This window comes from Camelina sativa, chromosome 7 (assembly GCF_030686135.1).
Source record: "Camelina sativa cultivar CO46 ecotype springtype chromosome 7, ASM3068613v1".
Classification (NCBI taxonomy): Eukaryota; Viridiplantae; Streptophyta; class Magnoliopsida; order Brassicales; family Brassicaceae; genus Camelina; species Camelina sativa.
The window spans coordinates 31,257,144-31,267,968 of record NC_141886.1 but is presented as its reverse complement, the minus strand read 5'-3'; the positions used below and the strand labels follow the sequence as shown (position 1 = coordinate 31,267,968).

Here is a 10,825-nt window from a genome sequence, read left to right as displayed (position 1 = left end):
CAGTATTAAATTGCTCTTCTTCGGTTTTAGAAAATTATCCGGTTTACATTTTGTTTTGAGATTATTCGATTGATAATCTGGACAAGGACAAGGGATCAACGTAAAGGCAATATTAGCACAAAGATAAGTCATAACTCATGTATATAATTTATAGCCATGCCCATCACACAGCATTTAATAACTTGTTACCTGGTCTGCACCCTTAAAACATATAATTGGTTTCCAAAATCAGACTGAGACCTGCAAAGAAAAAACAAAGCAAAGTTATGTTACGAACAAACACCGAAAGTAAATAAAATGTAGCTGTATCATGAGTTCATGGCCAACAAATCTTACGGTATGATGTAAACGCTTTTTGAGAAAGGTAGTCTTCCCTCAGTAGCTTTATAACTGTTTCTTGTTGTTCTATTTTCTTATTGATTTAAAAAATGAAAAAAAAAAAAAAAAGAAGAAGATGGTTTATGTGTGGAGGGTGGGTGATGTTTAACACTGAGAGCAATGATAAACTCACATCATATTTTAAGAATCTTAATTGAATGGTTTTTATTGGGCTGTTTATCTAACCTTATGAAAAATACAAAAGAAAATGTGTGGAGGGTTTAATAATAAATCTGTCATTCTCAATGGTAAATTTTAATCTTAGTATGTATTTCGTACATTTAATTTGTGCCTTTTACCTATTTTATTTTCTTCCCATTTCTCCAGAAGGATCTCTATGATAGAACTGGAAACTGTAGGTTTCCTCGAGCGCCTGATGGTACTTTATACAACGTTCGCGATTTCTTCCCACGAATAAGAGAGATTTTTTACGTGACCATAACTTTTATGGTTGCTATCTCGATGTCTGTATAGTTACCTCAAAATCCATCACCATACAAATTTTCCCATTTGGAACCTTTTCACAGCATTTTATCCCATTCACCTCTACGGTCTTCTGGGACGTACTTTAATAATTTTTCATAGCATTCATTTGCTTTGTCAACATGCATTAGGGGGACTTTATTAATTAGTACAACTTAAATATATATACCGGACAAATGCTCATTATGATATTTAATCTACTAATATATGTGTGTATATGTCAATTAAAAAATATTCAAAAAAAGATACCCATTTGATAATATGCTACGTCAAACCATGTAAGCCATTAACCAAGGAGCAAAAATAAGTCGAACTTTATTAAACAAAACACATGAAATCCAACAAATTTTAGAATTCGACAACATTATAACCATCTGAAACTGTTTTGTAACAAGCAAATTTACATGCATCATCTTGTACAAAATATCCCCTTTTCTTCCAATCTCGATTTTACATACTTCAAGAATGTCTTCTACCGCTAAGAAAATTGTTGGTCATAGCTGGTAAGTGGCCAAAGACATATTAAAAAACGTAGACTTCTTATATAAGTACAAATGAATAAAAATTAGCATTTAAACACTAGAAAGATGTACTTTTAATCACATTGGTGACACAAACAAGGAACTCGATATAGAAATTGTATAATTTGAGGTGAATTTATTTAATTATTCTGCTATTTGTAATTGGCTTTCGTATATGTATATGTATTAAAAAACCAAAAATTTGTCATATTTTTTTTAAAAAAAATTGCTGAGAGTCAAAGTCGACAATTGACTACCGACTTTGACTTCTTAAAAAAAATTACTGAGAGTCAATTTTTTTTTTTTTAATTTTCTTTCTTTCTCCTTCGAACCTATTTATGTGGTGGGCCTTGGGCCGAATTGCTTTAAAAAAAAAGGAATAATAAGCCCCAAACAAAAGAAGAAGATTGGGATAATTGCGCCGCCTTGCATTGTCTCTTAAGATCGATCGTTTAAAACCTACCTCTCAGGAGCAAGCTTTGCTTTGATCTGATTTCGTTTTCGCTTCTCTCAGTCAATCTCAGGTTTGTCTCGAACCTCAAAATAATATGTTTAGGAAAAATCTAAGTGTACCCTTCTTGTGTTTGTTCGTTAATTAACTTAATATGCACGACCTAGATTTGATTGAGCTGTTGTTGGGTGGGATATTAATAATAATACTTTGGGAATCCCATAATTGTTTGTCTAGTGATGATTTATGTAAAAAGTGGATTCAGTTGATGATGAAGATGATGATGATGGGGTTCAAGTGTTTCTACCTTACTTGAAAATTCGGGGCTCTGTTCATCGAATTGGCTTTGTTAGATACAGTAATTTATATATGATTTCCCGTCTGTTTTGTTTGATTAATTGATTTTATCCTTCTTGTTAAAAAAATAGGTACGGTAAAAATGATTCTGTCAACGAAGAAGATGGATAAATATTTTCAGTTAACGATTGAAGAATTGAAGAGTGCTCGTACAAAAAAAGTAGATGCACTCTGGAAGATGATCAGCACTTCATCATCATCATCATCATCTAATTTCCTGAGTGCAAGGAGGGAGATTGCAAAGAGGAGGCGTGCAAATATGAAAGCCTTGAAGGGGGACCTTGATGCTATCACGCTTGATATGGGAAGCAGCAAGACCTCGTTGCTTGACTCTGCAGGAGATTCGAATGAGAATGAGACTCAGGTTAACGAGACTCCCATCTACTCTGGAGACCGCTGTGTTTAACGATCTTGTGTAATCCTGTTTAGACATATATGGTTTAGAGAGAGTTGGGTGAACTGGAATACGAATAGTATTGATGTAGGCATGTAGCTATGATCTTTTTAAGTCTTTCCATTTTGATGTGCCTAAATAAAGTAATATTGAATCAAATTCAAACGCAGTATATATAGAAACAACTAGTGATGCATCTATTTAAAAAGAGAGACAGGTTTAATAAGACTCTTGACGGTTCAGGGGAAAAGACGTGTGCTTCTTGTCGGTGGATAGTAAATAAAAGAGGCAGATCTCTCGAGCGTTTTTTTTTTTTTTTTTCTGTAAAAACATAAAGTTTTGTCTTTGAGTTGATGCTTGATGGTAATTCGTGTGAAGAAAGAAGATTAGCTTAAAAACTTGTTCTGTCTCTAGTCTCCGAGAGAGCTTTGATTCGCGCGCGTGAGGTGGAGAGTGGATGATAACCGCCTCACTCATTATTTTGGGCTTTTAGGTTAAAATAATGGGCCCAAAATTGATATCTCGCAACGTAACTGAGCAAAATTCTAACACAGACGAAGGAAGAAGACGGAGAAGCGATTGAAGTGAAACTACTGCTGAGAAAATTTTGTGTTCGTCTTCTTCACCCTAATAAACAAAATTGATACCAGAGAGAGAGAGAGAGAGATGGAGGACGAAGAGTATGTAATGATTGATCTTGATGACGTTTCAAGACACATTGACATTCCATCAGATGCTCCTTATACTTTATCAGTTCAGTTCAATCCAAAATCTCTTTTAATTTTTCTTTTAACTATATCTCTTCTCTTGCATTGTTTCTTTTTTATAAATTTTGTTTCGTTTTCTTCTCAGGGTTTGGATACTTTGAATCCGGTGTTGACCATTGATGGCAAAATCAAGCTGGTACTTAATTCTGAGAGTTGTAGAGTTACTCTTCCATTCTTAATATAGTCGTATTCGATTTGATCTCTCTCTCTCTCTCTCTCTCTCTATCTCTCAGGTTGGAGAATATATAGAAACAATTGGTACATGCCTTGCTTTCTCTGACGACATGGGTTAGTTAGTTTCACTTGCTTTCCCTCTTTATCATCTCAACAAACATAGCATGTTGTTATTTGGGTTTGCGGTTTCTTCATTTGGTTTTTTATTTGGCAGCAGGTGAAAACCAGAAGAAGACAGTTGAACCTGTTGCCAAACTCCACAAGATTCTTAAGTTTAGGTTAGCAGCTGCATTAGACAATGAAGATGGAGAAACAAAGACAAGCCATTTGTAAAAAGTTTTTCTACCTGTTCTATATATAAGTCCTTGGAAACCTGATTTTTTCTTCAAGATTGGCTTGCACCTGGCCAATCTTTCCTTGAGAAAATTCAAACTGTGCAACTAGAAATATCATATTTAAAGAACAAAACTGTACCAATAAGTTAGAATATACGATGCTGAAGCAATTTACATTTTTCTTTGTTGGCCTCTCGAAGTAGCAATATCAAAACTAAGACCAAACAATCAAGAAACTAGACAGAGATAGAGCCAAAGAAAAACCCCTTGTAGTGGTGGTTTCCAGTTCACAACTTCAACGTATTCTTTCTTATTCACACAAGATAGTAACGCCAAATACATTCAACAAAGGCAGTACGTAAAAAAAAAAAAACAAGTAAGGCCTTACATAAGCCCACATATATTGGGCTTTTTTATAAGTCTGACCCAGACTGTATAATTAAGTCTGGTAACACAAGAGATTTTAGTTCATAAACCCTAGGATTCTCAAATCGTGTGCCATTGCTACCAGCTTCGACTTCATTCTTAGCCGCCGTTCAAATTGCTTCGCCGCCACCGGTAATTTTGTTTTTCCTTTTCCGCATTGTTCCCTTGTTCATTCTGTCTTGGTCCCCTATAGCCTCACTTGTTCTAGAGTTGAGAGTTTTAGTCTCTGTTTGTTTTCAAGGAACCGTTTTTACAGATTCTCTATTACTTTCTTCACAAAATACAATCTGACAATCTGTATATTTGTCTTGTAGAAGCAAAAGAGTAGAGAAAATGGCCGAAGAAGAAGCTAAGGGAGTAGAGATAATGGCCGGAGAAGAAGCTAAGGGTTTGGATTACATACCGGAGATTATACTGAAGAAGAGGAAGAACAGAGATGAGCTTGCCTTTATCAGGAAGAAGCAACTTGAGTTGGGCAATTTCGGCAAGAAGAAGCAGAAGAAAGTCTCTGATATCAAACGTCCTGAAGATTTTGTGCTTGAGTTCAGGGCTAAGGTACTTACTCTCTCTTACTTTCCTAGATTTGGCCATTGATTTTAATAACATTTGTTTCTCAGTCATTGTCCATTGATTTTACTGCCTCAAGCTCTGCTCTTTTTGCTTCTAGACTTGTCTTTTACTACACCTTAGATCATGTATACAAGGTTTTGCTGAGTAGTAAAGGTCTCTCAATTAAATCAAAAGTTTTACTCTTTTAGGTTTTGGTTTCAACTCACTATGCATTTGACTACGGTCTCTCTGCATAGTAAAGGTCTTTCATTGCTTTATGTAGAGTTGAAGTTGCAGCATGAAATTAGATTTTTCTTCACAATCTCTTAGACTATGACTAGGTCGAACTATGACTGATAAGCAAATGTTTCACCTTTGAGATATCTCCGTGGTTTGTAAGGTTGTGCTTAGGACTTTATGTTAATACTGCATTGTTCTTTGTAATTTGACAGTTTTCTTTTTTTGTTGATTGTTATTCCTTAAGGAAATAGATCTTATCCGGATGAAGCAAAGGGTCAAGAGGCCAAAGTCATCTCCTCCACCAGTTAAATCTAACCTGGTTTTCATCATACGTATACAAGGAGGGTAAGTTATATTCTTCAATTAGCTTTATCTTCTTCCCCTTTGAATCTAGTCTTTCTCTCTGCCAGTTTTCTTATCCTTTTCTATTTTTTTATTTTATTTGGTGATTAGCAAGAGTGATATGCACCCAAAGACCAAGAGGATTCTTAACAATCTGCAACTGAGGAGCACCTTTACTGGTGTATTTGCCAGAGCAACTGACAGTCTGTTCCAAAAGCTTCTCAAAGTGCAGCCTTATGTCACTTATGGGTAAGTAAAGAGACGAGTCCTCTTTCGATTTTTCCTTGTTGCTCAATTTCATTTATGTTTCTCGATTCTCTTATGACCTGACCGTTGTTTACGATTCTTGAAGATACCCCAATGATAAGAGCGTCAAGGACCTCATATACAAAAAGGGATACACAATAATAGAGGGCAATCCTGTTCCTCTTACCGACAACAACATTATCGAACAGGTAAAATTTCCAACTGTTAAAAGTATAGTAGAGCTTGTTCGAGATTATAATCATTCTGTTTCTTGAATCATTCCAACTTGTGTTACCCCGTAGGCTCTAGGAGTACACAAAATCTTTGGCATAGAAGACCTTGTGAATGAGATAGCAAGGGTTGGTGATCATTTCAGAGAAGTGATGAGATTTTTGGGACCGTTGAAACTCAACAAGCCCACGGCTGGTGTTTTGAACAGGAAGAAGCAAGTTTTCAGCGAAGGAGGAGATACTGGTAACCGCGAAGATAAGATCAATGATCTCATCAACAAATTGAATTAGATGCAGCGAGTCCTTGTAATCGCGAGCTATATTTTCCTTAAAAAGTTCTGTATGAGACTAAAACCCGACCATTTGGACGAAACGCTATTGCAATTTTGATTAAAGGGACATTCGCAATTACATAACCATCGGTGACATCAGAGATTATATATTATACACGTGATTCAAACAGAGTAACATAAGCGATTGTTTTTGCAAGTTTTGTCATTATTCATCTTCTGAAGCTCCTCCTCTCTTTGGGTGCTTCATCTTCCTCTGGCAACTTCACGATCGTGTATGTTCCTGCTCCGATCAACGCTCCAAGAATTGGGGCAGTAAGGTAAACCCAAATAGCTCTGTAGTTGTTTGCTGCAATGGCTGGACCTAGTGTTCTTACTGGATTCATCGAAGCTGAAGTTGCAGGTCTGTTGAACACAACATCTTGATCAGTAAAACGTTTTATCTAATGTGTACGACAACTGAAATCAAGATATGGTTTAGTTTAGATCTTATATATACCCAGCTATGAGTATGTTAAGCATGACCGTTGCTCCCACCGCAATTCCCGCCAACTCTCCCACCTGTAATTTTGTCATTAGTTTTCCAGACACGACCAAATTTTTCAATATGTTTAATTATCTTTAGTTGTTTGTTCTGAAATTTACGGCTCTCGTGTCGGTGGCTACGGCTGTGACCACGAACATGAGGTTGAAGCTGATAATGAACTCCAAAGCGAAGGCTTGGCTGAGACCCACCGTCGGCACCGTCACACCACCGCTCATGGTCGGTTCAAACACTGCTTTCAGTGCAAATGCCGCACAGATGGAGGCCAACACCTGAGCTCCGATATACACTGGCACCTATTTTTGTAACATAGTTAGTTTTAATTAGATAGACACCAACAAAAATTTCTATTATTAGAGATCGCTTTATACGATCAGATTTTATATACTTTTTTTATCAACCCATGTTAGAATTTAATTCATAATAAACTGTGTCATGATTCGATGCATGTGCATGTCTATAAATTTAATGTGGTTCTCCCAGTAACATCCAAAAGTGCGTAACTGTGTTAAACCAATTAAAATGAAAAAGTACTGACGTGTTTCCAGTTGAAGTGTTTGAGAGCAGCGAAGGCAATGGTGACAGCCGGATTGAGATGCGCCCCGGAGATGTGACCAGTCGATAATATAACGATCATGACAGCCAAACCAGCTGTGGCTGCGCAACCAATAAGCGTCACAGCTCCATCTGTCTTCTGATTCACGATAGCCGTCGCTGTCCCGGCGAATATCAGGATCAACGTCCCAACAAACTCTGCACCCAACTTCACACACACAAATTTGTACCGGTCAATGCTCAGTGAATGATCGGTAACATGAGTGTAAGTAACTGTAATGAGAAACAGAGAAAGTGTCTGTATATATGTACCTTGCGGTAGAGGGAGACGTTAGGGGGAGGGAGGGAGCAAGAGACCGGAGGGAGTCTTCCATCTTCAAGAGCCCATTCATTGTCAACACTGAAACACTTGCAGCTTTTGAGAAGTGACTTTGGTGTGTATCTACCATTATGCCCATTCCTCTTCCCTTCGAATCCTCCAAAGAGCGGCGCTCCTGGAGTCCCCGGGGTTGTCGCCGGCGTTGAGGGCATTGATGGGATTTCCTCATGATCCATATCGAGGGTAGAGAGAGAGAGAGATGAGATCCTAATTTGAGGATATATGTTTTTGTTCTGATGATTGTTTTATGTGCTATATAATTAAGGGATGTGTAGGGTATTTATAGGGATCCAAAATATGAGAGTTGACTTATGAGTGAAGGATCCAAAATATGGTGATTGATATTTCATTTTTTGTTGGAGTGAGGAGTGAGTGGGTTTGGTAATCCTTAGTTTTAATGCATGTGTCATAAGGAAGACTCTTTACATAACATGAAATGTTGCTATCTTTCTGAGAATGGGTTCGTGTATCGTATCTTTTATATGTCTACTTACATGTTACGTATATCGTGTACTAAAAGAAGCTTTTGGCATGAAGCAATAATTGTGGAGCTCTTTCTCTATCGACATACATTATTTTTCCTAATTTGTTATTCTCTCCATGAGAATGGAACTATTGGGTTTGCGTGGTTGTAAGTTGTTAGCAAAGAGAATGATGATAAAAGCGATGGTTCTTGACCTTTCCTTATCACATACTGTGACTCACAGTCGACTCTCTTTTTTTGTGCACTCTTTTTGTCTTAATCTCTAATACATGCAACAAAAAAAAAAAAAAAAGGTAAGAAGAACAGAGTTTAACCAAAAGAAAATATTAATGAAGAATATTGTAATGAAAGAAATGATTTGTTTAAAATTTTTAATGTTTGCATGTATTAAGATCGATTATTTGTTCGAATCAGCGCAGATGGTTGTGTAATTTGGAAGTATAAAGTATGATTTTTCTTTTCGCGTTGGAACAGGTTCATAGCTTTAAGCCTTTCAAAAACATTCCAAGTGAGGCTCAAATTACCTCTATATAAACGTTGTTTTTTACTGATAAAAGATGCGTGGGAACAAGATCAAACATTTCAAATAAAAGATATGTATATTTTGAGATGTATACTGATATAATTAGAATCAACTTAGAATTCATATGACTCTTATTTATATGGTATGCTCTTAAAGTTATTCGTTTTCTAATTTCAAAGAGAACCTTTGATGACCCGTCCACAACTCTTAAGAATCTAATTACCTTAAAAATATACTAATTTCTCGCTTTGTCCTCGCCATCGTATGATGTGTCTTCGATTTATTTATAATAATATCTCTTAGAAAAATACTTGGGTATATAACCTTTGCTAAGTATACATACCCTTTATAACTTATGCTTAAGTATACATACCCTTTCCCTTTGCTAAGTTTTATAGAATAAGGAAATGAGTGGTCTCGGTGTCGACTAAAATAACTATTTGTACAGTGTACATATAGAGGTCCTATACTCCTATCCTATCTATATATCTGCAGAATATATACCTCTTATCCTAAGACTAAGATAGCCATTTAAATTTCGTCCATTCCCTTGAAGTTATTTCACGTTATGTCACAGAATATAGTCATATACATATGGGAAAATAAAACAACAAATCATGAGAACATATGAATGTGTGTGGGAGTGGAGGAGCAAATCATGACCATTTAAAAGATGTGAAGCGACTGTACTGTTTGTTCTAAAGCCCAACGTCACATCGCTTGGTATTTACAGAAATAATAAAAATATGCGATTTCTTCTATTTGGATGAATTTTACTTAACCATTCACTTGTAAAAACAAATTAGGAATATATTTTTGTTTTTGAGTAGAAAATAGATTTACAATGTTGGAAAAAGTTGAAATAAAAAAGTTACGAAAAAGAAATGATAGTATGATTTTGAAGGGGATGTATCGAAGAGTAGTAGTAAAAGGGAAGTGGTGTAAATAGAAATGTAGTAGGGTCGAGTAAAATATGTCAAAAGTCCGGTCCAAATTATTTTGTCCCTCACTAATCGGGCTACCATGAATTGGTCAACTTTATTCCATTTTCTTCTTGATTATTACTATTATAAGTTTTTTCATTAACATAAAGATAAACATAGCTGGCTCACTTCACTGTACTCGTTGAGTCTTATTTTGTCTTCTTTTCCTTTTTGATTTTTTTCAAAGTTTACATTCTTTTTGTTGAGTTCCCCATATTTTGACATGATGTTTTTAAATCAGCGTTTATGAAGGGACTCATAACTCATTTATTTGGTATTCATACAATTTTTATTTATTTATAATGTGCATCAAGCCATCAAGTATATATAATCTAGATGATATGCGCACAAGCACAAACATGTGTGTTGAAAATGAAAATCTGTAGATGTGTATATAACTGGTTCGGACAAAATTAGAGTTTCAATTCATTTATACTATCATTATATGGATCGGAGTTTCATTTCTATAAGTCATATTTAAATAATGTATAGTATTATTCTCTATACTAATTAGTGCTGTATACAATCATAATGTGGCCGGTCCAAATTATTTGAAAATGGGTTATCGTGTGCATGCTTAAAATGTAAAAAGTAACTATTTACGAAGTATCTTAAATTGAACAAAACGAAAGAAAAAGCTACTTATACATACAACTCATCAGGAGTTTGATACTCGTCCCAAGATTGCTATTGAACCACACAATTAAAGCAAGCGTGATAATAGCGGTGCCAAACAAAAAAAAAAAGGAAAATATTGTGTGTGATGCCATTATTGTTTCAATTGGTGGATTCAAAAATTCATTACTGTTTCCAATTAAGCTTGTTCCTGCATTACTTAATTTGGGGAAACCTTATTTATTCGGAACCTTCTTGTTGACACTTGGAAAAATTCGAAGATTTTGGTGCTATATATTATGCATAACCAAAAATTGGTGTGGTATAGGGTGCTAAATAATTTATAAAAAGCATATGGGTGAAGTGTTAACTGAAAAAATAGCAGGCAGATATATCAAGCGAACTCATTTGATTTGGTAACACAAACTAGTAGTATCTCAAAAGGTCCAAGTAGTAAGTTTTTGAGTATTTTTTGGAATAATATTAGAACATTTCATGTCAAATTTTTTGACTATAGTGGAATTCAATATTAGCAGAATTACGAAGGAGAACGTTCCAT

General features: G+C 35.5%; 3 protein-coding genes and 1 long non-coding RNA gene across 5 annotated transcripts; 3 read left to right on the top strand and 1 right to left on the bottom strand.

The window, feature by feature from the left end:
* The first annotated feature begins 1,771 nt into the window (after window positions 1-1,771).
* LOC104703359 (uncharacterized) lies at window positions 1,772-2,743 on the top strand. Its single transcript, XR_754200.3, has 2 exons — window positions 1,772-1,906; window positions 2,262-2,743. It is a non-coding gene; the product is annotated as an uncharacterized LOC104703359 (long non-coding RNA).
* Window positions 2,744-3,155: 412 nt separating this feature from the next.
* On the top strand, window positions 3,156-3,924 carry LOC104703358 (uncharacterized). 2 transcript variants are annotated; one of them, XM_010419366.2, is made up of 4 exons: window positions 3,156-3,337; window positions 3,437-3,487; window positions 3,585-3,639; window positions 3,743-3,924. In XM_010419366.2, exons 1-4 carry the CDS (start codon window positions 3,251-3,253, stop codon window positions 3,856-3,858), a joined length of 309 nt encoding a protein of 102 aa, XP_010417668.1. In that variant the 5' UTR covers window positions 3,156-3,250; the 3' UTR covers window positions 3,859-3,924. The 2 variants fall into 2 exon arrangements, with proteins under 2 accessions (XP_010417668.1, XP_087312604.1); XM_087456478.1 differs by having other exon boundaries at window positions 3,740-3,924.
* Window positions 3,925-4,288: 364 nt separating this feature from the next.
* Window positions 4,289-6,309, top strand: LOC104703356 (large ribosomal subunit protein uL30z). The gene is made up of 6 exons (XM_010419364.3): window positions 4,289-4,418; window positions 4,601-4,841; window positions 5,320-5,420; window positions 5,529-5,666; window positions 5,770-5,872; window positions 5,966-6,309. Exons 2-6 carry the CDS (start codon window positions 4,620-4,622, stop codon window positions 6,182-6,184), a joined length of 783 nt encoding a protein of 260 aa, XP_010417666.1. The 5' UTR covers window positions 4,289-4,418; window positions 4,601-4,619; the 3' UTR covers window positions 6,185-6,309.
* LOC104703357 (aquaporin NIP6-1) lies at window positions 6,256-8,024 on the bottom strand. Its single transcript, XM_010419365.3, has 5 exons — window positions 7,595-8,024; window positions 7,266-7,490; window positions 6,829-7,023; window positions 6,683-6,744; window positions 6,256-6,588 (listed from the first exon to the last, which is right to left on the bottom strand). Exons 1-5 carry the CDS (start codon window positions 7,835-7,837, stop codon window positions 6,396-6,398), a joined length of 918 nt encoding a protein of 305 aa, XP_010417667.1. The 5' UTR covers window positions 7,838-8,024; the 3' UTR covers window positions 6,256-6,395.
* Between the last annotated feature and the right edge of the window lie 2,801 nt (window positions 8,025-10,825).

Bases quoted from the DNA above. Each gene is read 5' to 3' on its own strand.
- LOC104703358 (XM_087456478.1), top strand. From the start codon at position 3,251: ATGGAGGACGAAGAGTATGTAATGATTGATCTTGATGACGTTTCAAGA. The intron at 3,338-3,436 runs GTTCAGTTCAAT...TTTTCTTCTCAG, and splicing joins ATGCTCCTTATACTTTATCA to GGTTTGGATACTTTGAATCC. The intron at 3,488-3,584 runs GTACTTAATTCT...TCTATCTCTCAG, and splicing joins TTGATGGCAAAATCAAGCTG to GTTGGAGAATATATAGAAAC.
- LOC104703356 (XM_010419364.3), top strand. From the start codon at position 4,620: ATGGCCGAAGAAGAAGCTAAGGGAGTAGAGATAATGGCCGGAGAAGAA. The intron at 4,842-5,319 runs GTACTTACTCTC...TTATTCCTTAAG, and splicing joins TGCTTGAGTTCAGGGCTAAG to GAAATAGATCTTATCCGGAT. The intron at 5,667-5,769 runs GTAAGTAAAGAG...CGATTCTTGAAG, and splicing joins CAGCCTTATGTCACTTATGG to ATACCCCAATGATAAGAGCG.
- LOC104703357 (XM_010419365.3), bottom strand. From the start codon at position 7,837: ATGGATCATGAGGAAATCCCATCAATGCCCTCAACGCCGGCGACAACC. The intron at 7,491-7,594 runs GTACATATATAC...GTGTGTGTGAAG, and splicing joins ACGTCTCCCTCTACCGCAAG to TTGGGTGCAGAGTTTGTTGG. The intron at 6,745-6,828 runs GTAAATTTCAGA...ACAAAATTACAG, and splicing joins TAGCCACCGACACGAGAGCC to GTGGGAGAGTTGGCGGGAAT.